The 22,576-nt window shown below is 58.0% G+C and overlaps 1 protein-coding gene across 6 annotated transcripts in view; it reads left to right on the forward strand.

Moving 5' to 3' along the window:
• BANP (BTG3 associated nuclear protein) overlaps positions 1 to 22,576 on the forward strand; it is a 110,737-nt gene that overhangs the window by 59,070 nt on the left and 29,091 nt on the right. For 4 of the 6 annotated variants that reach the window (XM_081791341.1, XM_081791338.1, XM_081791336.1 and 1 more), the window contains 4 exons: positions 6,451 to 6,690; positions 15,442 to 15,609; positions 19,900 to 20,030; positions 21,625 to 21,696. In XM_081791341.1, coding sequence (XP_081647467.1) covers positions 6,451 to 6,690; positions 15,442 to 15,609; positions 19,900 to 20,030; positions 21,625 to 21,696 — 611 coding nt within the window. The remainder of the gene's footprint in view (positions 1 to 6,450; positions 6,691 to 15,441; positions 15,610 to 19,899; positions 20,031 to 21,624; positions 21,697 to 22,576) is intronic. The other 2 variants (XM_081791337.1, XM_081791340.1) reach the window with 1 other exon arrangement.

Genomic DNA, 22,576 nt, shown 5'->3' on the forward strand with positions numbered 1-22,576 from the left:
CGCGTCGTGGTCGGGCGCGTCTGTGCACACGTGTGCCAGCAAGTATTGAGAGGGAGCATGACGCCAGGTGGCCCTTTTCTCTCCGTTGAACCTGTACTATCGTGAGAATGTGGCAGCCGCTCGCGGCTTGGTGCTTTCTTCTGTTCGCCTTCCTGGGGCTCGAGTAGACCTCGGGACAAATATTTGTACTCAAGTGTTTTAATGGCAAGAAAATTCAAGTTACTGCTCAGTTTTTCATTACGTTAGACTTTGCAGAAGTGCAAGCTAATTGCATTGAGAATTTAAATGATTGGGATAGAAGGCAAGTTTCTTTTTCTCATAATCTGCTAGTTTTTAAATAAAGCCAGCAGAACCTTTCTATTGTTTCCGATGCCCAAACTGACCAAGCTGTTTTGGTAAACTAAGTCCTCTATGGATCGGTAAAAGGTGAATTTCTCAGATATTTATGTGAAAGGACGTTTCATCTCGTTTTCCATTTGAAGGACCTGATTCATTGTCCTGGTGACAAGCTGGAGTCCAGACCGGTTTCTCGCTCCCGCATTGGAAGTGGGTTAGGGCTGAGTGTTTCCAAGAGGGGGCGAAACTAAACCAGCTGGTCGGCCGGTATGACCCCGTGGAGGCGGGGGGCCAGAGCGTCTCCGGTGTCCTCTCTTCTTGCCGGGGGTCCTGGAGGTGCCGCCCAACGCCCCGACGACCACAGATGGTGACGGTGGAGCCCGGGGGTCCTTTCTCCCACTGGGGTGGGTCCCCTGCTTTCGCAGCAGTGGTTTGTCATTTCTGTGTTGGGCAGCGTGACTTGGGCTGTAGTTCTTGTCCACTGGGCTTGACTTTTTGCTCTAGAGACCACGTGCCTGGGACTCACAGAGTGCCTGGTGAAGTTAGGGGTGAATAGTTTGTAAATAGGTCATAAAATGCCTTCTAAGAATTTTTGAGACGTTTGATTGGAATAAAGTTTCTGGATAATTTCCCGTGTTATGCAAGAAATTTAAACTTATTTTCAGGAGTGATAGGAGGGTGGGGAGTAAGGGAAACTCATTTCTTAGAGTAATTTACTTTTGGGGGGGGAAGCATCATTTCTTGAAATAATACTATAGGATTTTTTTTGAGTGCTAAACCTTAATAATATTCTTGGTACGTATCTTTAATTTTTTTATGGTTTTTTTATTTTTTTAATTACTTTTAAAATTTACTTCCAGGTCGGTTAGCATATGGTGCGACAGTGATTTCGGCAGTAGATTCCAGTGATTCATCTCCTATGTGTAACACCCAGTGCTTCTCCCAAGTCCTTAATGCCCCTCACCCGTTTAGCCCATCCCCCCTCCCACAGCCCCTCCAGCAACCTTCTGTTTCTTCTCTGTATTTACGTATCTTATGGTTGGCCCCCCTGCCTGTTTTTATATTGTTTTTGCTTGCCTTCCCTTATGTTCATCTGTTTTGTGTCTTAAAGTCCTCATATGAATGAAGTCCTATGATATTTGTCTTTGACTAATTTCACTTAGCATGATACCCTCCAGTTCCATCCACATAGTTGCAAATGGCAAGACTTCCTTCTTTTCGATTGCCAGGTAATACTCCATCGTATATGTAAACCGCATCTTCTTTACCCATTCATCTGCCGATGGACATTTGGGCTCTTTCCATACTTTGGCTGTTGTCGATAGTGCTGCTGTAAACATTGGAGTGCACGTGCCCCTTCGAATCAGCACACCTGTATCCCTTGAATAAATGCCTAGTCGTGCGGTTGCTGGGTCGGAGGGCAGTTCTCTTTTTGATTTTTTGAGGACCCTCAAAACTGTTTTCTAGAGGCATTTAAACTGACATCTTTCATCCTCCAGAGCATTCTGGTAGCATTTCCAGAAGCCCATGTGCTTGGCACGGAGGACAGGTGTTTTTGCTGATAGGTGTCAGCAGGGAGTGGGGAGCCCTTGCTAGAACGGAAGCCAACTTCCTGTGAGGCTGGTGAGGAGACCGCCCGCCCCCCGCGTCCACCGTGGCCGTTGTCCCAGCATCGCGATTCTCCTGGTGGCGTTGGCGTCCTCGGCTGAGGGCGTGCCCTTCAGTGTTCTCTTCTGTGGCGCTCTGAGCAGAGGCCAGTTGCTGAGGACAGACTCATTGCTGATGAATCAGTCTTACGATTAATCGTGTCTGACGTGAAAAAAATGAGGCTTCACTTTGATGTGTAACTTTGTTCGCTCGTTTAGCATCACGTCTTGCTTTCGGAGAGTTGGAATCTTTTTGAAAATGCTTGCATTTACACGTTTGTCACAGTGTCGGTTTGTTGGTGTTTTTCTTTGTTGTTCTGGAACCACGAGGCTGTCCAGTTGGGTGCCGTTTGGAAGAATGGTCTTTTGCATGACACTGTTTCAGTGCCAGGGCCAGAGTACAGGGTTTGGACGAGGTGAGGTGCTCTTGGCACAGGCGGGCAGGTGTCGATGGCCCCGTGCTAAGGGGCTTCTGATTCGTGGGGCCGTGGCGCCGGTGGGAGGCCTCACGGCGTAGATGGCACGGCTCTGGTGGAGGAAGACACTTCCCTGAGGTGGGCACCGAGGGGCGGGCTGGGTGTGCAGGGCAGCCTGGAAGGAAGCTGGCTCTCAGGGCTGGAGTGAGTGCTGCGGTTCAGGGGGTATTTGCAGAGACCTGAACTGCTCGTCCTTGACTGAGTCGTGTCCCGCGCGTCCCGGGCACGCGGTCTTGGTATCAGCCCGACAAGATGTGGGTGACTGTTGGGAAGACAGCCCTGAGCCCTTGTCCAGCGTTTACGTTGCTCTGACAACATTACGTAAACGTGGGGTGCTTGCTCAGCACAGTCACGTTACCCGTTGCCGAGAAAGGCTGCAGCAATCTTGGGCAGCGTTGCTTGTGCCAGCCCACGGGGGGTGTCTGTGGTGGTCGGGAGGCAGGTGCGGCGTGGCTCTGTGCCCCTCGTGGCTCAGGATGCTGCCACCCTTCCCTGTGGGCTCACAGGGGTCCTCCTGTTCAAACACTCAGGTCCAACAAAGATGTCATTAGACGTCAGTCACCTTGGGTTTGACGGTATTCACAGTTAAGTCAGCAGCAAGGGCTTGCAGCGCGGAAAGTTTCTTTGTTTTAAGCTTATTTTGAGAGAGAGAGAGAGCAGCGTGCAAGCCCGTAGGAGCCAGGAAGGAACAGAGAGAGGGGGAGAGAGGATCCCAAGCAGGCTCTGCGCTGTCAGCGCATGGCTCGATATCAGGCTTGAACTCACAAACCGTGAGGTGTGACCTGAGCCGGAAGCAAGTTCGACGCTAAACTGAGCCACCCAGGTGCCCCGAAAGGTTTCGACACGGTAGTTCCTGCACCGAGACGTGTTCTTGAGCTGGCGAGTAACCTCATCAGTGGCCAAAGGCGTCCTTCCGTCATCCTGTCCACTCCCAGTGTCCCCTGTCAGTTCTCAGCAACATCGGGTCACTCCCCCGTCTCTGTTCTCCCTCCCTCCTTCCCCTACTTGCTTTGTGTCTTGACCTGACTGCTGCAGGTGGAGGGAAGTCCTTCCACTCTGTGGTGTAATCGCAACTGGGTTCACTGGGGGTTTCGGTACTGACCATTACACCCCGTGCCAGGCGTGGAGTTGCCCGGCAAGGATTTTTAGATGTAAATACCCTAGACGTTCGAGCCTTCGTGGCATCTCCGATACGACCTCGAGACCGCCCCGCGAGTCCCGTCCATCTGCGTGTAGATCACGTGCCAGCCTGTCTTTCTGTACGCGGGCCGAGTGTGGTAGTAGCTGAGTGATGCTCACAAACGTGCATCTACTGAGCCTGTGCCCACGGCTCTGCTCCCTCGTAAACCACTGGTGTCTCTGAGAGATGACGTTGGCCACTCATCGCTTATTCTCAGTTCCAGCGGCCTAGATCGGTGATTTGTTTTCTGCCCTTCGCTAAAGCCAGGAGCCTCGCCTCAGCCGCCCCAAGTGGTGCTCCGGCCGCCGCTCGGCCCCCGGTGGTGACGTGGGCATCTCGACAGGGTTGCTGAGCCTCGCCCGGTGCTGGTGCACACCTCCGGGTTCAAGAGCTCAGCTGGGAGAGGCTCCTGCAAAGGGGCAGGGTGGAGGCATGGGTCACAGACGGGCTCTCTACCTGCTCCGCTCCAGGCTTTTGGCAAAGCAGGGCCGGGCTGGTTGCCCTTCATGGGGACGTTTTCTGTTTCGGGGAGGTCGGAATGTAAACATTGGGACATTTCAAAATAAAGCTCGTGAGAAATATTGAAGCAGCGATAACCATGGCTGCGACGTGACTTACGGCCCCGCTTGTCAGAAAGCTGGTGTCCCTCTTCTGTCCCAGGCTCCCAGAGGGAGGTTGCGACTCTCCCTGTAAATGCCCCTGCCGTCCCACGGTGGCCTGTTTATGCAGGGGCTCTCTCCCACACCTCAGTTAGCTTCCGTGTCAGCATCAGAAGAGCTGGTCTGGAAAGCCGTCAGGTCTCCCGGCAGTTCTGATCATAAGCGGAGCTTCCTTCTGCCAAAGGTTGAGGCTCCTTTGAGTTGAAGTTTGACAGTCAGGGCGCCCTTTCACACACAGTCTAGGTCACTCCCGCAACAACTGGAAGGAATCTGTGCCTGAGCAAAGCCAACGCCCCTTGCTAAGGGTCTGGCTCGGAAGCCCGCCTGGCCGAGAGCCTGGTCTCTGCCCCACCGTGTCCTCCCCGGGTCCCGGGGGGGGCTGGATCTGATCTGCATCTGGCACACCGCTGGGGGCGAGGTTTCCCCTTTCGGATGGGCGGAGCGCTAGCCATCCCACTGCCCGCCCCATTCCCTCTCCCTGAGCCGTGGGCCTGTCTCCCCGTCATCACGGTGGCCGGCCTTCCCCCGCGTGAACGCTGAGCTCTGGGCGTTTGTATGTCACATCACCCTTGAGAAAGCCCAAATCTGGGGCTTGTAACGATTTTCAGTTTGCAGAGGCACAGACGAGTTGCTTGCACGAGAGGCCGGGAGCTCTGTCGTCTGCTGGCCCTGGAGCCCTTCCTCGCGGAGCTCTCTCGCGGGCGAGGTGGCCAGAGAGAAGACTGGGCGGCTCGCCGGGGTAGCCAGCCTGGGTGTGGGGAGACCCGAAAGAACTAACGAACCCAGAGCGTCTGACACCATGTGGAGCGGTGCCTCTCTCCAGACCTGGTCAAGGGCGTCGGGTCTGCTGGACTCAGAGGTCAGGTGTCAGCGGCGCACGCGGCCCCTTGGCTACCCGGGTCCCAGAGACCTGCAGCTCCCCAGGCACCAGACCCCGTCCCTCCTGTGTGCCCTGCTCCTGCAGTCAAGCGAGACTCGGGGCTTTTCGTTACGTAAAACGGTACTTTTGAGATTTTAAGATCACGAATGGCGCAGTTTTCGGGGTTAAGGAAAGCACGTGTGGCAGGGAACGAAGTTTCCACAAGGAGAGGAAAAAGGTCACGGTGCTCTGGATAGGAGGTCAGGGGAAGGTGCTCTCCGGTGATAGACTTCCAGCTTCACTGCTGGGAGGTCAAAGGTGGGAAGGGAGAGGGGTGGGGGTGGGGGAGGTCCACAGAACAGGACAGGGGAGCCCCGAGCCCTCACGGAAGGGCTCCGCAGTGAGGAGAGTACGGGCCGGTCTGCGCAGTCCTGGAGCCCCTTGTCCCCCCGGAGCTGGCCGGCTGCCCCCCCCGCAGTGCAGGGCAGCAGGTCCGTTTTCTCACGTGGGACGTGCCTGGCTTCCACGCGGCTTCTTCTCAGAGCACTTCCAGGGCTGTGCGTGGGTTCTTGTCGCCCCAGAGGCCGGTGGGCTCCAGGTGGCTGTCCTGCTGCTGGAACCCGAGGGAGCCCCCCTCCCGACCCCTGACGCTAACACTCTCGGGACCACTCTTGCTTGCTGTCCTCCCGGGCACCAGCAGGCCGAAAACAAGCACGGTGGTTAGAAGTCGCTGGTGAAGCTCCCCTGTGGCGGTTGTGGAGGGAATCGGTTGGAGGCTAGAGCTCGTTTGGTGTCCCCGCTTCCGGACACTGAGACCCAGGTGTCGGGTCTGGGCGGCACCTCGGCCGGCGCTGCGGGGCCTTCTGCCACCAGACTCGCGAGGGCTGTGGGCAGCCCCGTCTCCCCGGCTGCAGACCGGCTGACGGTGCACGGTGCTCTGCGTTCTGCGTGCTTTTCACTGAGGTCGTGGGGCCGGCCTGGCCCCAGGGAAGCCCGACTGGAAGGCAGTGGGGTGTTTATGGGTCGCAGTGTTACATCTTGTCTCTGAGATGGATCGCTGGAGACCGCGGCGGCTCTTTGGGAAACGACGCACTGGTTTCTGGTCAGCTGTAGGTGTCCACACCTCTCCTTTGTGACCTTGGGGGTCGCCCCGGGGCTCTTGGCCGTGCTCTGGAAGTTGGGAGAGCAGTTCGCCAACAGCCCCCAGGGAGGATCCTCCCCGAGCGCGTTTGAGTTGAGCACGGGGTGCTTTGGACTCGTGAGCTTACGTGAGACCGTGTCCTGTCTCTCCCAGAGGACTACCCCAACGGCACCTGGCTGGGCGACGAGAACAACCCGGAGATGCGGGTGCGCTGTGCCATCATCCCGTCCGACATGCTCCACATCAGCACCAACTGCCGCACCGCCGAGAAGATGGCGCTGACGCTGCTGGACTACCTCTTCCACCGGGAGGTGCAGGCCGTGTCCAACCTCTCGGGCCAGGGCAAGCACGGCAAGAAGCAGCTCGACCCCCTCACCATCTACGGGATCCGGTGTAAGTGTGGCCTTTCTCTCCGCTCACCTCCGCCGGTGCCCGGTCGCGGGAAGGGTCTGGCTGAGGGCGGGTCGTGTAAGGTAGCGTCTCGGGGCCGAGTCTGGACCCACGCTGTTGGCTCGAGAGGATGCTGGCCTCGGCACTAGTCGCAGAGCCGGGAGAGGAACTTCCGGGTGGAGCGTCTCCTTTAGTGAACATCGCCGGTGCCTGCCCGTGGGAAGACCCTGGCCTCGCTGGTCCTCAGGCCGTTCCGAGGCCTGGAGAGGAGCAGAGCCAGAGCCTTCCCCCTCCTCTGCTGACCGCGGCCTTTCCCTGGCTTCCCCCTGGCGTGAGCAGGGTGCCGTCTCCCTCCTTCCTTTCCAAGAGGGCTGTTGATGGGCTCACCTCCCGACCGTAGCCGGCGGAGCTCATGGTGCTGGTCCTGATACCCTCACGGCCTGTGTGGTGCGCCTCCTCTTTGAAGAGGGCCCCGTGCTCAAGTCAGTGATCCCTGTGTACCATTGGTGACATTTAAGGGGTGCAAGTGGCCCCGCGGGTGGCCCATATCCTTGTCGGCAGCACCCGCTTGCCTCTCACCCCTGGGCTCGTCCGATCCACAGGGCCCGCCCGACTCCGGGACGCGTCGACGTGGCTTATGATACAGACACAAAATGAAGCAGAAAGACACGAGACGCGAGACTTCTCACAGAAAGGCTGGGTAGCCGCGTGGGAGACCCAGGTTCTGGAGGGCCACTGTGCTTGAATGTGAGGTTTAAGTCTCATCTAGCAAAGGGCGGGGAAGTGAGTGAGTTATACCTGGAACTCACTATCTCAGACCAGGGAAGGGTGCTGTCCCACCAGGAAGGAGTCGTTTTTGTCACAGGAAACTCTCTGATGTCGATCCATGAGCCTTCTGTTGAGGACAGAGAGAAACGGAAAGACTTTTTCCGTAGTTGTTCTAAAAATAGCAGGTATGTTTTTACCTGTTTTCTTGTACTTTAGATTAAAACTGAGCATTTTCTCCTGACTGTAGATCTTCCTGGCGGTCGCTAAGAGACAGAACCCAGGTCTCTCTTACACTACAGCGGCTCGTCGCCATGGTGTCCCCATTTGTTGGCCCTCCACTTTCTGCCTCTCCTGTCTGACCCGCTAGGGGTGTCTGTCACGGATCCTGAGAACCGTCCCTGGTACTCTTCTGAGAGGCCGTTCACGTAACCAGCCGACGTCAGCCCCCGAGGTGGGGCAAGAGCGGTTCACGGTCGGCGGCGGACTCTTCCTGAGGGCCAGGCTCTGTGGGCCGCGGGGTGTCTTGGAACCGCTCCGCCCTGGAAGTGGCCACTGACAAACAAGTAGGCCCGGCTGTGTTCCAACAAAACGTTATTTTTCAACAGCAGGCGGCGGGCTGCCGCCGTCCGCCAGCCCCCGGTCTGGAGCGTGATGCCAGCTGGGACCCTCCGGTGTGCCTGCGCCACTCTGGTCTCTGGGCACGTGGTGTGTGTGCAGCCCGAGGACTCGTGCTGGCGTGTCGACAGGCCGCCGTGGGGTGGCGTGTGACCCCGTGACCCATAGTGCCCTGTGTGGCGGGTTTGTGAGGGTGAGGGAGCCGTGGTCCCCGATTCCCGATGGCTCTGCGGGCCGTCAGGTGTTTGTAAATGGCCACGGCCCTGACAGTGTGTCAGGGGCTTGGAAGGGGAGCCCTGATGGAGAGGCTCCGTCTGTGGCCTGGACCGGGCCCGGGGCTGCGTGGGCACGGTGGCCTCCGGGTGGGAGGCTGCTCTTCCCATGGGGAGTCGACAGGCCTCCTAGGACCGGAGGCTGGAGGGTGGTTGCCTCTCATTTGGAGACGCGCCTTGGAGCATCAGTCCAAGGAGTACGGGCGGCCTGTGTGCGGGCCGTGACGTGCAGGTTATTAGGCACAGGTTTGGAGAAGGTTCCCTGGAGGTGGTGGGGAAACCGGGGGGTGGGGCCCAGAGCAGAAGCACGTGGCAGTGGGGCCAGTGTGCTGGTGCCCAGGGAGACTGTGGGGGGGGGGGGGGGGTTGTGTGCTGCATCAACCAGACAGGCCGGTTCTGTTCCTGTGTGTGGGAGCTGGGCTCTCCCATGAGCCCTCCGCCATCCGGGAAACCGAGCTGTCTTCCTGGGGCATCAGGAGGCGCGAGATGCTGGCGTGTGCCGCGCAGTAGGGGCTCAGCGCGGGAGCTGTCCGTTTCCCCCGGCCTCGCAGGTTCAGGGCACGTCCCCTGGGAGGTTGGGGCGTCCCCTGCGCTCACCAGCTGTGGTACCGCATGCGCCCATGCCAGCCGGGCGAGCCGAGCCCCCCCGGAAGGTAGCGCAGCCCCAGACGGCCTCTCCTTGTGAGCTCCTGGGGGATGGAAATGTGCCCGCATCCGCGCCTGGCATCCGCGCCTGTGGTGCCCGGTACCGCGGAGACACGCGGTAGTGCGGGTTGTGAAACTGCTCTGGGGAGGGGGGGGGGGGCGCCTAGCAGGGTGACCTTCAGGGAGACTGAAGAAGGACGGTGTCGTAGCGGGGCTGTGTTGAGAGACTAACACGGGGGTACGGCCCAGGTTGCAGCAGTGGAAGCAGAGGGGGGCAGACAGACTCCGGGAATTCTGGAGACACGAGCAAGGCTTGGCTGAACCGAGACCCAGGAGGTCAGATCGCCCGATTTCTCTGCAGCAGAGGACCGACTGACCGTCAGAAACTTCTGAGTTGCCAGCACAGTGGTTGTATTTGCTTCGAAGCCAGGTGGTGGGGGCCTGTGAGTGTTTCGGCGGGAGACCGGCCCGCCCGCGTGTTCCCGTGGGGGCCCGAGGAAGAGTTCTGGGGTGCCGGGCTGTCCGGGGGCCGGCGGAGCGCCGCCACAGACAGCTGCTTTGTGCGAGCAGCCACACTTGGCCTGTTTCTTTCCCAGGCCGGGGCGGCCTGCGGGTGTCGGTGAAGTGGGGGAGGGGTCCCTGACCCCGACTACGTGTGTTCGCTGTTTTTTCACGTGTGATTTGCAGAGAACGAAGGAGTGGCTTTTCAAAAGGAAAACAGTCCCCTGCGCTCAGTTGTGAGAGACCGTCCCCAGGGAGCCTTCCTGGAGCCGCGGGGCCTGCCCTCACCGACTCCCTCCCTCCGACGAGGCCTGTTGAGAGAGCAGGCGAGGAGTCGCCTGGAACTAGGCTGGAACTGGCCATCTAACCGTGGCTCTGAGCTTGTGGCCCCCATCCACCACGTGCAGCCTGCGTTCTCAGCTTCCCAGCCAGAGGAGCAAGCGGGGCGCGGGCTCGGGGCCCGGAGCCCTGCAGACCCTGGGGCCGGCTGCACCTTTGCTGTGGGCGGGCAGGCGGGATGTGGCCCTTGTGAGAGCCCGGCTCCGTCACGCGTGCCCGGAGCAGGTGACGGTGGGCGTCCTCCTTTGGAAGAGGGGTGTCGGGGGGCCTGGGCGGAGCTCGAGGACTGGCCGGGTGGGAGGGCGGGTGCCTAGTCCCATCGCACACCCACCTGCCTGCCGGCTCCTCCCATCGCGAAGCCTGGGCTTTCCCCTCGGCCCCTAGTGGCCGGGGCACAGTCCTGGGCTGAAGGGGCACAGGCGGGTTGGGTTTGAGTCAGGACTCCGGAGGGTTGACCGCAGGGCTTTGGGCCAGTCCCACGTGCCCCGTCACGCGTACTCGGACAGCAGCCCGCAAGGGGGCGGGGGCACCATCTACACACACTAGGCCCCTGTTGTCGTCGTCTCCCCACAGCCCGTCCTGGACTGCCTGTGAGAAGCTGTTCACCGGGCGAGGGGCCCTCTCAGTGGGAACCTTTAGATGTGATTTTGAGGTGTTAAAAGTAGTTGTTGATTTTTTCTGACTTTGGGCCGGTTCAGATTGTCGCACAAGAACCAGAACACAACAGGTGAAGCAGTGGATCGGACTGCTGAGGGCCGAGTGGCGAGAGTGGCGAGAGTGGCTTTGTCGCGCCCGCCTCTGTTTTCAGCTTCCTGCGGACCCGGGAGCCTCGCTCACAGCTTCCAGAACGCGACAGCTGCCGCCGCCAAGTGCAGTCATCACGGGGAGGATTCTCATCTAAATTTCCCCTTCTTGTTTGTCAACAGAAGTAGTTTTCTCCCTTTCCTTTCTCTGGGGAAAAGGAATTCTGAAACATCCGTGGGCCGTGTGTCTGAGAACTGCCTTTCTAACGAGGGAACGTGCGTTTTCGGGAGGGAAGCGGTGCCTAAAATACTCCCTGAGAAATACACGCTTTGCAGGGTGCAGCTTGAGGGCTCCCACGGATGGGAGGGCTCCCTCAGACTCGGGTAAGCTAGCCGTATAGGTCGCGTGCCGTGTGTACAAGCAGCGCGTTACCACAGACCCTGGTAACGTCTGGAACGTTTTCGGGCGGGGCTCTCAGCTGAGAACGCCAGCCGTTGCCTTCTCCCCCTCCATTTGCAAATACGGCTTTCGTTCTCACGGTTCATCCCGGCGAACCGGCGAGCCTCTCCTGGACTGTAACGTGGAGCAAGTCGCGCGCCCGCGTGAGCTGCTGGAAACGCGACGAAAGCACCCGTCGGGTGGACAGTCGCAGACCTCTGAAGGTATCGCGAAGCCTGCCGGTGTGGAGGTGAGGTCCCGTGGGGCCCCCGAGCCCTCGGGAGGGGGTCTCAGCTCCACTTGGCGCACGCCAGAGCCCTGTGTTCGCAGAGGATGGCGGCCCCCCGGTCCGTCCCAGCAGCTGCGCCCGTAGAGGGCGGTGTTTCGTGACCGCGCGGCCGTGACGCAGAAGCTGGTTGGCGCCCACCTGCGCGAGCTGAGGTCCCCCGGTGCGCTCGGGGTGTCCCGGGGCGGCGTCACAGAGTCACAGGGCACCGCGCGCTGGGGGCTCGGAGCAGCAGGGAGTCGCCCTTCTCTCCGCCCCGGAGGCCGTAAGCCTGCGATTCTGGAGCCGGCTGGCAGCGTGTGACAGCACGGCTCCTGTCACTGCTCGTGTCCTCCCTGCGGACGTGCTCCTCTCCTCTCCTTGTCCGGACACCAGTCCCGTGGGATCCCAGCACACCTGCGCCGGCCTTCTTTCCAAGGGAGGTCACGTTCTGAGGTTCTGGGAAGGACGTGGATTTCGGAGGACGCTTCACGGGGCACAGGGCTCGGGTTCTCCGGAGCTTGATACTCGAACGCGGTGCCCTACGCGGCTTCTGTGGGGGTGCCCGGCACTTGTGTTTGGTAGCGCCGAGGCGCCAGAGGGAGTGCGGAGGGGGGCAGGTTTGGTGAGCACAGGTGAGAAGGTGAACAGTCGGGGCCCTGGCTCACAGGTCGCCCGGACACAGGGCCTTGGGGAGGGCCTCAGCCTCCCTTTCCTGCTTCTCCTCAGTCGGGGCCATCACTGCCTGGGGAGCGGGGCTCACCCGGCTCTGCGGCCTGGACACTGGACAACACACGGTCTGTGGGGAGGCGCGGTGACCGGTCCTCCTCACTCGGGGGCTAAAGATTTCTGTTGTTTTTCTAGGTCAGTCGCTGTCAAGTCAAGACCAATTCTAAGAAATAAACTTCTGGCACGCAGTCTTCTGTTCTTTCCCCTTGAACTTGAGGTTATGTGAGCAGTGATAGTGGTTTTCATTCCTCTGTGGCTGATGAGCCCCATGCCACCCACCGAGGACGTGAGATCGCCAGCTCTGTTTCTTTTTCCCACAGTGCGTCTCAGCTCTATGTGGGGCTCGTTGTTGGAGAGCTGGAGTGTGGTTTCATGATTTGAACCACCAGTGTCGGGATGGGCGTTCCGGGATGTGGGAAGGCGCTTAATGGTGACGGAGCTTCAGCTCTTTGGGAGGGAGGGGGTGAGCAGACAGCTTGCCGGGGAAGCAGCAGAAGCAGGCTCAGAGGGACCGTATTTTGGGGGGCGGCTGAGAGGGTTTGCCTGCTGAGCGCTCTCCCCCAAGACAGTGAGGGGACAAGTGGCTTGTCTTCCGGAGGAGATGAAGCCCCACAGCTGCCTGGGGACCCCATGTGCTGGGGAAGGCACCGGAAGCTGCCTGGAGGTGGCCACGTCTCCTGCACAGGGTCGCTGCTCACTTTTGTCCGAGGTCTCCTGTGTGTCCGTGGGTGGGGCCTCGGGTGCTGTGTAAGGCAGGGAGGTGCTCCTGGGGGTTATGTGGCCATTTCTCCTCCACCCGGCTGGGTGCCGGGAGGCCTGGATGTTAGCCTCTCACTCCCGACAGTTCTACAGGCTCCGAAGCTAGCTTGTTGACTGTCTAATTTTGTGCGTTTTTCTTGTGACCATCACATGGGAAAGGTGTTTATTTGTGGGGGTGTGGGGAGAGAGAGAGAGAGAGAAAGCCCCCACTAGGGAGGGTCAGAGAGAGGGTGAGAGAGAATCCCAAGCAGGTTCCAAACTGTCAGCATAGAGCCCAGCGTGGGGCTCGGTGTCACAAACTGTGAGATCGTGACCTGAGCCGAAACCAGGAGTCGACGCTTAACCACCTGACGCACCCAGGCGCCTCTCAAAGTAACCTCTTTGTCACTCATCATGAGACGTCTCTTCCGCCGTGCGTTCGTTAAGCTGCGGTGCTCCGTGCTGTCCGAAAAGACAGGTGCGCTTTCGGGAAAGTCGGAGAAAGCCGCATTTCCAGGCAGCACAGAGCGGTCTGAGGCTGCACCCCGACACCTCCGCGGGCCCCCTCGGGGCAGAGCCGAAGCCTGCGTGTGGGCACCTTGGGGCGCACCTTCCCCCTGCGCCCGGTGCTCTCCGCGGGGGGCCGGCTGCGCTGCTGACCCGACGGCGTTGCTGGCGGCCGCGGGGTGGGTGCTGCCGGACGTGCTGTTGGCAGGAATACGCAGCGAGGTCTCCGGACAATTTAAAAACGGCTGCTTTGTAACTGTACAGACGTATGCTTTTTCTTCAAAGGGTGTAAGCCAGGCTTTGAACTGGTAAATTGGTTTTTACAAAGTGGAACCTAAATGTTAACGTCACGTTCGTGTCTGTTACCAAGTATTTAAAATTTCAGGCGACGTCATTAGTTCCTAGCAGCATTCGGGGAGGCTTCTCCCTGCCTGTGCCGGTGTGGGGACAGGAGGGTGGGGTTTATTTAGGTCCTCTTACCGAAGCGCGTCCCGGGAAGGGCGTTCTGACGGCGCTGGGTTGCCGTTTCCCCTCTCTCGGCACCGCTGTCCTCGGCTCTGCCGTGACATCAAAGTTGGTAATCAGCCCAGAACGTTCCGAGTCAATCCCTTGGACTTAAAGCCATCGTGGGGCACGTGGCAACCACTGAGTAAATATTGATCGATGATTTGTGGCTATTTTAGAGGTGACCTGGAAATCAGCAAGCAAGGAGTTGGGCCTCATTTGTGTATTTCCTTCTGTGCACGAGGCTTGCAAAATGCAGCTGGAAGTTCCTTGGATTATTTTCCTTTCGGACCCTGTAAATCCTGTGTCTCCTCAACCCAAGGCCTTTTCATCTAGATGACGGAAATTTTGGTTGTCGCATTTAGAGTCGGAGGTCGTAAGCACATGCTCGTGAAATCAAGACGCATCTTTCCGAGAGAAAAGAAACTTGATACTTCTGTGAATTTAGGAAAACGAGCACTCCCTTTGTTGCGATTGTCTCGGCAGGAGGAGGTCTTAGGGATCAGGCGGCCGTCACGCTCTCCGCGGACAGTGTAAACGCGGCCTTCCTAGCAGTCAAAACAGGAAGTTTTTCAGCTCCGTCTTTTTATTATGAAAGTTTTGAATTTCATCCGCGTGTTTTCCTGTGAGTCGGCGAAGTTCCGCGAGCCGCTCGAGTAGAGGTCATCCAGTCGAAGAGCGTTTCTTGTGGTTCCCATGGTGGTGACTGACTTCCTGTTGTCTCGGCAGAGAAGAGGCCAAGTGTCCAGTGAAGGTCTCTGTTGGCCCCCTGCGCCTCAGTGGCCTGCCTGATCCCCCGTTTCCTCGTGGGGGAGGGAGGACTCCGGTGCCGTTCAGTCACGTTCTGAGAGCGCTCTGTGGTGTAAGTGGTTGACGAGTGTGGGCGTCAGTAAGATGCGCCGCCGGGCCCAGAGGGACCAGGGCAAGGCCGCAGGTGCCTCGGGGAGCGGGGGAGGGCATGCCATTCCGCGGGGCTGCGGGCTCTCGGGAATGAAGAATGATGTGCCGGCGGGGCGTTTTCATCCTGACCGGGCGCAGAGGGAGGGCACAGCGAGTCACAGAAGCCGGCCTCGGACTCGAGCAGCGACGGAAGAGTGTCTTCGGGTGGATCGTGACCGCATTTAGCCCACCAGGGCCGGGGCATCTGCCGTGAGCCCGGGCGGTCTGGGCTCTCGGCACAGCACACACCGTAAATGTGTCCGTCCTCTAGGTGTCAGCCGGACAGGGTGCGGGTGGGAGGGACTCCGGGTCCAACCGGCTGGTTCCGGGCAGGGCTGCTGAGGTCAAGTCTGAGCCGAGATCGGGGGGGGGGGGGGGGGGGGGGGGGGAGGGGGACGGCCGCAGGCCCGGAGGCACGGGCGGAGGGGAGCTGGTGCTTGCGGACGCAGCTCCGGTGGCGTCGTGGGCTTCGGTTTTAGCCTCGACCTTCAGGCCCCTGAGTGCCGTGTGTGGAGTATGAGTGGACGTGGTTGAGCGCGGGCGTGCTGGAGGCCCGTGGGGCCCGGCACCCAGCCGGCCGCCTCGTGGACCGGTCAGCGCGTGAATGTGTGACGTCACGGGTCCCTGCTGGTGAGGCTCTCAGCCCCCGGCCACGTGTCGCCGTCCCGTGTTCGTGTGGCTCGCACACGGCCGGGACGTGAGGAGTGGCCTTCGTCTCGCCGTCCTTTAACACGGGGTGTGTGCTTTCAGGTCACCTTTTCTATAAATTTGGGATCACGGAGTCTGACTGGTATCGAATCAAACAGAGCATCGACTCCAAATGTCGGACAGCCTGGCGGCGAAAACAGCGAGGCCAGAGCCTGGCCGTCAAGAGCTTCTCGAGGAGAACGCCGTCCTCGTCTTCGTACGGCGCTTCAGGTACGCTCCGTTCGGAGTCCCGAGTGCCGCGCCCTGGGGGGCTCGGGGGGAGCGGGCCAGCGCCACCCACGGCACCCCTCAGCGCGGCGACGGGGAGCCCGGCTCCGTGCGCGCCCTGCAGGTGAGTTATCTCGGGACCGCCGTGGGTGCTGCGTGGGGTTCCCTGAGCGGCAGGACGGGGCCGGGTCTGGCGGCGAGCGCCGTGTCCTGTCCTCCCTCCGCCAGATTACTGAGCGCGCCGCTGGCTTCTTGTCCTTGCTGGTGTCTGCGTGGGGGGCGCGGACGAGGCGGGGGTCAGCCCGGGTCGTCGTGCTCATCGCTGCCGCTCTGAGTTAGACTTCCCCAAAAGAGCAAGGGGACATTCCAGATTTTCCCTTCGGGCATCGTTGGAGGACTGGCTTTTCCGAAGCAGAAGGTTCACCAGGAACGCCACTGTGACTTCGGTGTTGCTTTTTTTAAAGCTTTTTAAAAAAATCTCCACAACGTCTCGCTTGGCCTCGGCTCGTAGAACCGGAGCCCCGATCGGGGCCGGGGTCAGGACCCCAGGGCAGCGCGGGCAGGGTCAGCCGGATTCTCGTTCCGCGGCACTGTGGCGACAGACCCGGTGGCCCGGCATCCTTGCGGGGTCTTGCCTTTCTGAAGCAGACCTTGGGATGTGGCTTCCCTCTCGTCTCGGTAGCGACTTGCGCGCAATCCCTGACGACGAGGGGCGGCCACACACGTCGTGCCCCCAAGCCGTGGTTCTCTGAGCGGCAGTATCGAGGGACCTTCCAGCCAGGGATCTAGGCCCTTCTCTCACAACGAGGAATCCTGCTTGGGGAACTGAGGGAGGTAGCGACCGTACGATGTGCTGAAGCGGTGGCCCCCTGAAGAGGTCGCCCGCCTTCTTGGGTCTCCGGCGGGCGGGCGTGGACACCATACACTCAGGGAGGTAGGTTTCAGGCGGGCCCGGGATCGGCCGCCCTCTCCCTGGGGTCCGAGGGGCTAGCACGGAGCTGGCCCGTGGCTAGCGCTCAGTGTCTGTCCCGAAGGAGCGAGGAGGAAGGGCAAGATGAGGCTTTCTGTGTGGAGACGGCGCGGCCCCGTTTCAGGACCCCCGGGCAGCGGCCCGGAGCCGCGAGTTTCTGACAGGCAGCGGGGGTGCCCTCGGGCCGGCCGGCACCACGTTTGAGGGTGGAAGGTGTCGAGTCCGGTGAGTGGCCGGGCGGGTGTGCTGGGGGACCCCGACTCTGCTTCCGACCCCCCGATCGGAGACTCGGGGGTCTTAGCCTCCTGCTCAGGTGTGATTCCTGCTGTGTGGTGGTGGCGTTCCGGCTTGTTTCATGCTTACTTAGGATTTTTCATCTCCCTTCCAGTCAGTAGTGTTCCTTTCAACTAAATGATAGTGGTTCTGTTTACCGGGACAGGAGTTTCTTCGATTGTTTCTTTGTTTACTAAGCCTGTCAGCATTTCTTCTAAGATGCTTTGGGTTTGAGTAACTCTCGGGCGTTGGCGGCTTCTCGTGGGTGGTGAGTGGCCGCCGTGCGAGCTTGTCTTTACTTCCCGAGTGCCCTGGGCGGGCTTGGCACGCGGGGCGTGAGCCCAGCGTCTCAGGACGCCCTGTCTGGAATAGACGGTGTCTGGGAAACCCCGGCCGCCCGCCGACACCGGTGGCTTTGGAAGAACAACAGTAGCCCCTCGCGTGGCCTGGGCGGCGGCTCCTCTCTCGGGAGCGCAGCGCACTGGCACGGGGAGGGGGCAGGGCTGCCCTCGTCTTGCCCTTCCCGGAAGCGGGTGTCGTTCCCGTTCCCGCGTGAGAAGGCTGCTGCCAGCCCCCGGTGGTGCGCAGGGAGGAGGAGGAGGAGGAGGAGGAGTAGGTGGAGGTGGAGGTGGTGCTCCTAACAAGTCTCGGGAGGGAGACGAGCACGCACGGTTCCTTTCCCGAGGCCCGCGCGCCTGGGGTGGGTCGAGGAGGCGCCCTGAGCCGCTGTAGCCCGTCCCCGGCTCCTGCTCGCGCCCCGCAGCCGGCCCTTCCCGTGCGGCCCGCCGGCGGCCAGAGCTGCCTGCCGCGCGCCTAGAATCGAATTCTCGAGAGAGACCCAGAGCGTGTTTTTCTCTTAACGCGCTTTTAAAAACGTCCGTTGCTTTGGAAGTTCCTGTTGATGTAATTGTTTGCCATTTTATTGTACTGCATGCTTGACTAAAATTAGAGAAAACCAAGTCGGTGATTAGCTAACGGGACTCTGGCAGGTTCTCCTTGCTCTGTTTGTACGCTCTCAGCTTCACAAAGCAGATCTGAGACTGAAGGCTATTCTGGTGACAGAAATCATCCGGGAAAATGCAGTTAAGCCAGGATTCCTGACTTAATTCGGAATTGGTAGTCATTCCAGCAGGGTTTGTCTTACTTATTTTGGAATTACCAGATAAAAAAGGAATTTCCAAATAAATACTATTAAAGGAAATTCTGAGCCGAGGCTAGTTTATTTAAAGGTGAATCAGTACTGCCCATTTGAACACAAACCATACGCTCCCTAGTGTCAGTGAATTCATAAAACACCAATTTATTAAAACATTTGTCTTGTACCGTCCCACCTGGCAACACCGTGGAAATTTTTGTAAGTGCTTAAGTTAAAGGTGGCTGCATTTCACGGTTTAACCTGCAGCCCGGCGCGCTCCCTGCGGGCCTCATCAGTGAGTTGAAGGCCTCAGGAGGGTGTCTGCGCAGCGCCCAATATTTTAGAGCTGCACAGAACCAGCTCGTAACAGTCCACTGCCTGCCCATCTGTGGGTGCAGCGGTCTCTCCTCTGGACAAAGAGGGGAGCGGGGGTGTGGGGGCTCTTGGAGCGGCCTGCCTTTCTGTTGCACACTCTTTCCTTTGTATAATTATAGGGAGCTGTTGATTAATTGGCAGATTCAAGAATTTGAGTCTTAGGTTTGAAAAGCATTTACTTGCTACCCATATGTCCTGTTTTCTGCAGTTACTTTAGAACCTTGGGGTTCTAATTCTTCTTGGATCTCTGAACCCGTTGAGAACTGGCACGATCAGCTGATGTTTATTGACACTAGAGCAGGAATTATTTGAGCATCTATTTAGTTAAGTAGTTACGACTAACCTGCAGAGTGGACTCTAAGTGTTTTGGTCACGTACCCTCTTTAAGAGGTTGGAAGGTGTATATTCCTCCCTATGTATTTTTAAGTCGACATTTTAAAACGTTGACACCTGAAGCTTTTCATTATACTTTGAAATCATTGAGAAGGATGTAATTTCTGACATAACGCAAGTATTAACATTTTAACACCGTTATGTTAGTTTTTAAAATGTATGCAGCGAGGGGCGCCTGGGTGGGTCAGTCGGTTGAGTGTCTGACTTCGTGTCAGGTCATGATCTCATGGTTCAGTTCATGGGGTTGAGGCCTGCATGGGGCTCTGTGCTGACAGCTCAGAGCCTGGAGCCTGCTTGGGGTTCTGTGTCTCCCTCTCTCTCTGCCCCTCCCCCACTCATGCTCTCGTTCTCTCTCTCTCAAAAATAAACATTAAAAAAATATTAAAATGTTATGAAGTGGAATGTATATACTGTGTCAATTTAATGCCCATGGAATAGAAGAAAAATATACTCATCTTTCATCTTTCTTTTTTCTCCTTTGTGTTAACAGTCCACATCTCGCTGAGTCTCATCCTGTTGTGTTTACGTTTTCTTACTGTCCGTCCACCATAATTCTCTGCGGAAAAATTGTATGCACAAAATCAAAACGTTTTTTCTGAGCCTTTAATTTTTTGAGCGTTTGAGAATCTTCTATTGAGGTATCATTACAACTAAAATTAATACACAACATGTCAACACAAAGGTCTCGTTTGGGATTAAACAAAGGAAGTGAAGGTTTATTGGAAATGCATCTTTAAACAAGAGGATGGAGAGTTTTTTCCATAGTGGGCTTAATTGTCCGTGAACAAATACCAATCACGTACTGGTGAGAAGCAGTGTGTAACCCCAACTTTGTGCTTCTGTTTCACTTCTGCTGACGAATCCTGAGCAACTCGTTTAAACAAGCAGATGAGACTCCTCTGTCAGAATAGTCCTTCCCCGGACTCCTGTCCCCCGGTCAGAAACCTCGATCCCCAGCACTGACAACTCATGACTCTACAGGATGCCGTGGCCCCTTCACTGGGACCTGCCCACTGCTGTCCGGGAAGGAGGGGTTTCCTTTCCTCTTTGGGGGAAGGTGGTGCTGGGGAGGGAGGGAAGCCCAGAGGCGTGCCCACGGCTGGCCTGTCCCCCGCTGGTTGCTGAGGCCCCCTGTACTTCCCTGCAGAGACCGTGATGAGCACGCCGCCCCCCGCCAGCGAGATGCCGCAGCCTCCGCCACAGGCCCTGCACTACGCCCTGGCCAACGCCCAGCAGGTCCAGATCCACCAGATCGGAGAGGACGGACAGGTCCAAGTAGTATGTGCCCTTCTCGCTAGTCTGCCTCCACCGGGGCCAGGGCAGGCAGGGTGGGGGCGTGGCCGGTGGGGAGGGCGGGCCCCGGCTTCCCCTGCGTTTCCGGGTCGTGCCATGGTAGCTTGGGGTGAGGTCAGAGCGCCAGTCTAAAGAAGTGGTTCGGGGTGTCGGCTCTGCATCTCATAAATGAGGGCGGTTCCCGAGGGGGTGTGTCCTTGTCGGTGTCCCCTCGTGGCTCCCCTGCGCGTGCTGCCCCCGTGGCCGCCGTCAGCTCTGGGGGTCAGGCCATTGGACCATCCCTGCCCTTACCTGTCATCCTGGGAGGCGCTGTCGATGCATCATAGATAGTCTTCTCAGTTCGGAAACAGGGGCACCCTTTTCCTGAGGGAAGAAAATTTCCTCCTGGGGTCAGTGGAAAGAGCTAGTGAGTGGCCTCAGGATCGCATAGCACTTCCTTTGGATGCCTGGCTGTATCTTAGACTCGTGTGGGCAGTTGGCTTAGCAGTGAGCCACACCCCTGCCTCAGCCCTCCTTGTGTGGTCTGGCCCAGGTAGAAATTCCTCCAGACTCATGCTGGCCCCTACGGCTGGGGAGAGCAGGAGGGCGGGAGCGTCACCAGGGAGCGGGACGTTTTCATGTCCCCGGGGTCCTGTTGGCCGTCCAGTCACACCCAGCTGCGTGACCAGGCTTTCTCCTGGAAAGCTCAGGGTGGCCTCAGTGTGACGTTGCACTCAGCATGCTGCCTGGAAAAGGGCCGGCTTCCGGAAAGTGTTAATGAGCGTTTTTGTGTGTGTTGGGGGGGGGGGGGGGGTTCTTCATCTTGCAGATGAGATAGATAGCAGTTATAGATGGTGAATAGAAATAGTGAATTCTTTGTTTAGGTGACAATCACAAAGGCGGTTAATTCTTATCTTTGTAGTAAGAAGGTTCTTGAAAGAACTCCAGAATAACTTCAAAACAGTTTACACACAGTAAAATGAAAGCAAGAGAAAATCCTGCAGTGGTGTTGAGCCATGTTGGCATTTATGGGAATCGTTTATCTGCCTGTGTCTACAAACCTAAGTGGCTCAGTCAGTTAAGCGTCTGACTTTGGCTCTGATCCTGCGGTTTGTGGGTTTGAGGCCCACATCAGTCTCTACGCTGACAGCTCAGAGCCCCGAGCTGCTTTGGATTCTGTGTCTCCCCCTGTCTGTGCCCCTCCCCTGCTCATGCTCTGTCTCTCTCAAAAATAAACAAACATTAAAAAAAAAAAAAAAAAAAAGTTAGTCTAATTTTGTGGGAAACTTCTGTTTCCCTTCTTTTCCAAATGACCCTCACATTCTTAACTTTGCCTGTTGGGTAGCAGTTAAAGACTTGACAGATTTCTCCAGGCCCCATTAAGAGTTAGCCATAAAATGTTCTGTACGTGTCACATTCTGACAGTTTAAATTCAGGAGGCTATTTGATAAGCTTATACTATGCGTATATTGTACTATTCAGGATTTAGTTGTCCTGGGTTGCCGGCAGGTAACCGAAAACAAAAGTTCCAGAAAGCGCGTCTTGCTTGCTGTGGCTTTGATTTCCTTCTGATGCTCCTTGGTGTGTTCTCTTGTTGTGGATCCCACAGGGCCACCTCCACATCGCACAGGTGCCACAGGGCGAGCAGGTGCAGATCACGCAAGACAGCGAGGTGAGTGGCGGCCTTCAGAGCTGCCCAGGGCCCACCCAGGGCCCACGGGCTCCTTCCATGGCGGGAGATGGGTGGGGGTCCCCGGATGACACGCACGTGCAGCCGTGGCCACCTAACTCCTGCTTCCTTAGGAGGCAATTGTGCTGGAGGGGAGGGACCGTGGGGAGACGGTCTCGGGATGTGTCAGGAGGGAGGTGCTTTCACCTGGAGGCCACGGGCTGCACACATCCAAGCCTTGTGAGCAGGCCGTGTGCCAAGGGAAGAGGCGCAGAGGTTCTGAGGGGCAAATAGGGATATGCCGCTGAAGGGGTGCTTGCTTGGTCCCGTGAGAAGCGGGCCTCACGCAGGAGCACGGTCCGTTTGCTGACCGGTGGGCGGGCAGGGAAGCAAAGGAGGAAGCCCGTACTGGGTGGGAAAGGAAAGGAGAGCGGACACGGGTTGCAGGAGGCCGCGGGCGGGGTGTTCTCTTGGGGGGGTGGGGAAGCTCCGTTTCAGAGGTGCCGAGGCCCGGCCAGCGGCCTGAGACGTCTGGCAGGATCCTCCACTGTGCAGGGCGCTTAATTTGCTCGTAGCCTCCAGAAGGAAAATCCATACAGATTTGTTTTAATACTCTTGTTGCTAAAAAATCATTAGACTGCTGCTTGGATTTCAGTTTTTTGATCAACTTTGCCCTTTCAGATTTCATAAACGCCTCCCTGTTGTTCATGCGATCCCGCATTTTCTGTTTCTGTTAGGAATTGAGTGCCAGGAATTAGAAGACATTGCTGCTGCCACTAATGGTTACCTCGTAATAAGTTAGAGTATGTGATTAGTTTTATCACAGTAAAGCCTTAGCTTGTTCCTTTAACAATTAAATATTTTGTCCCAATGAAGGTATCTG

This window comes from Panthera onca, chromosome E2 (genome assembly GCF_046562875.1).
Source record: "Panthera onca isolate mPanOnc1 chromosome E2, mPanOnc1 haplotype 2, whole genome shotgun sequence".
NCBI lineage: Eukaryota > Metazoa > Chordata > Mammalia > Carnivora > Felidae > Panthera > Panthera onca.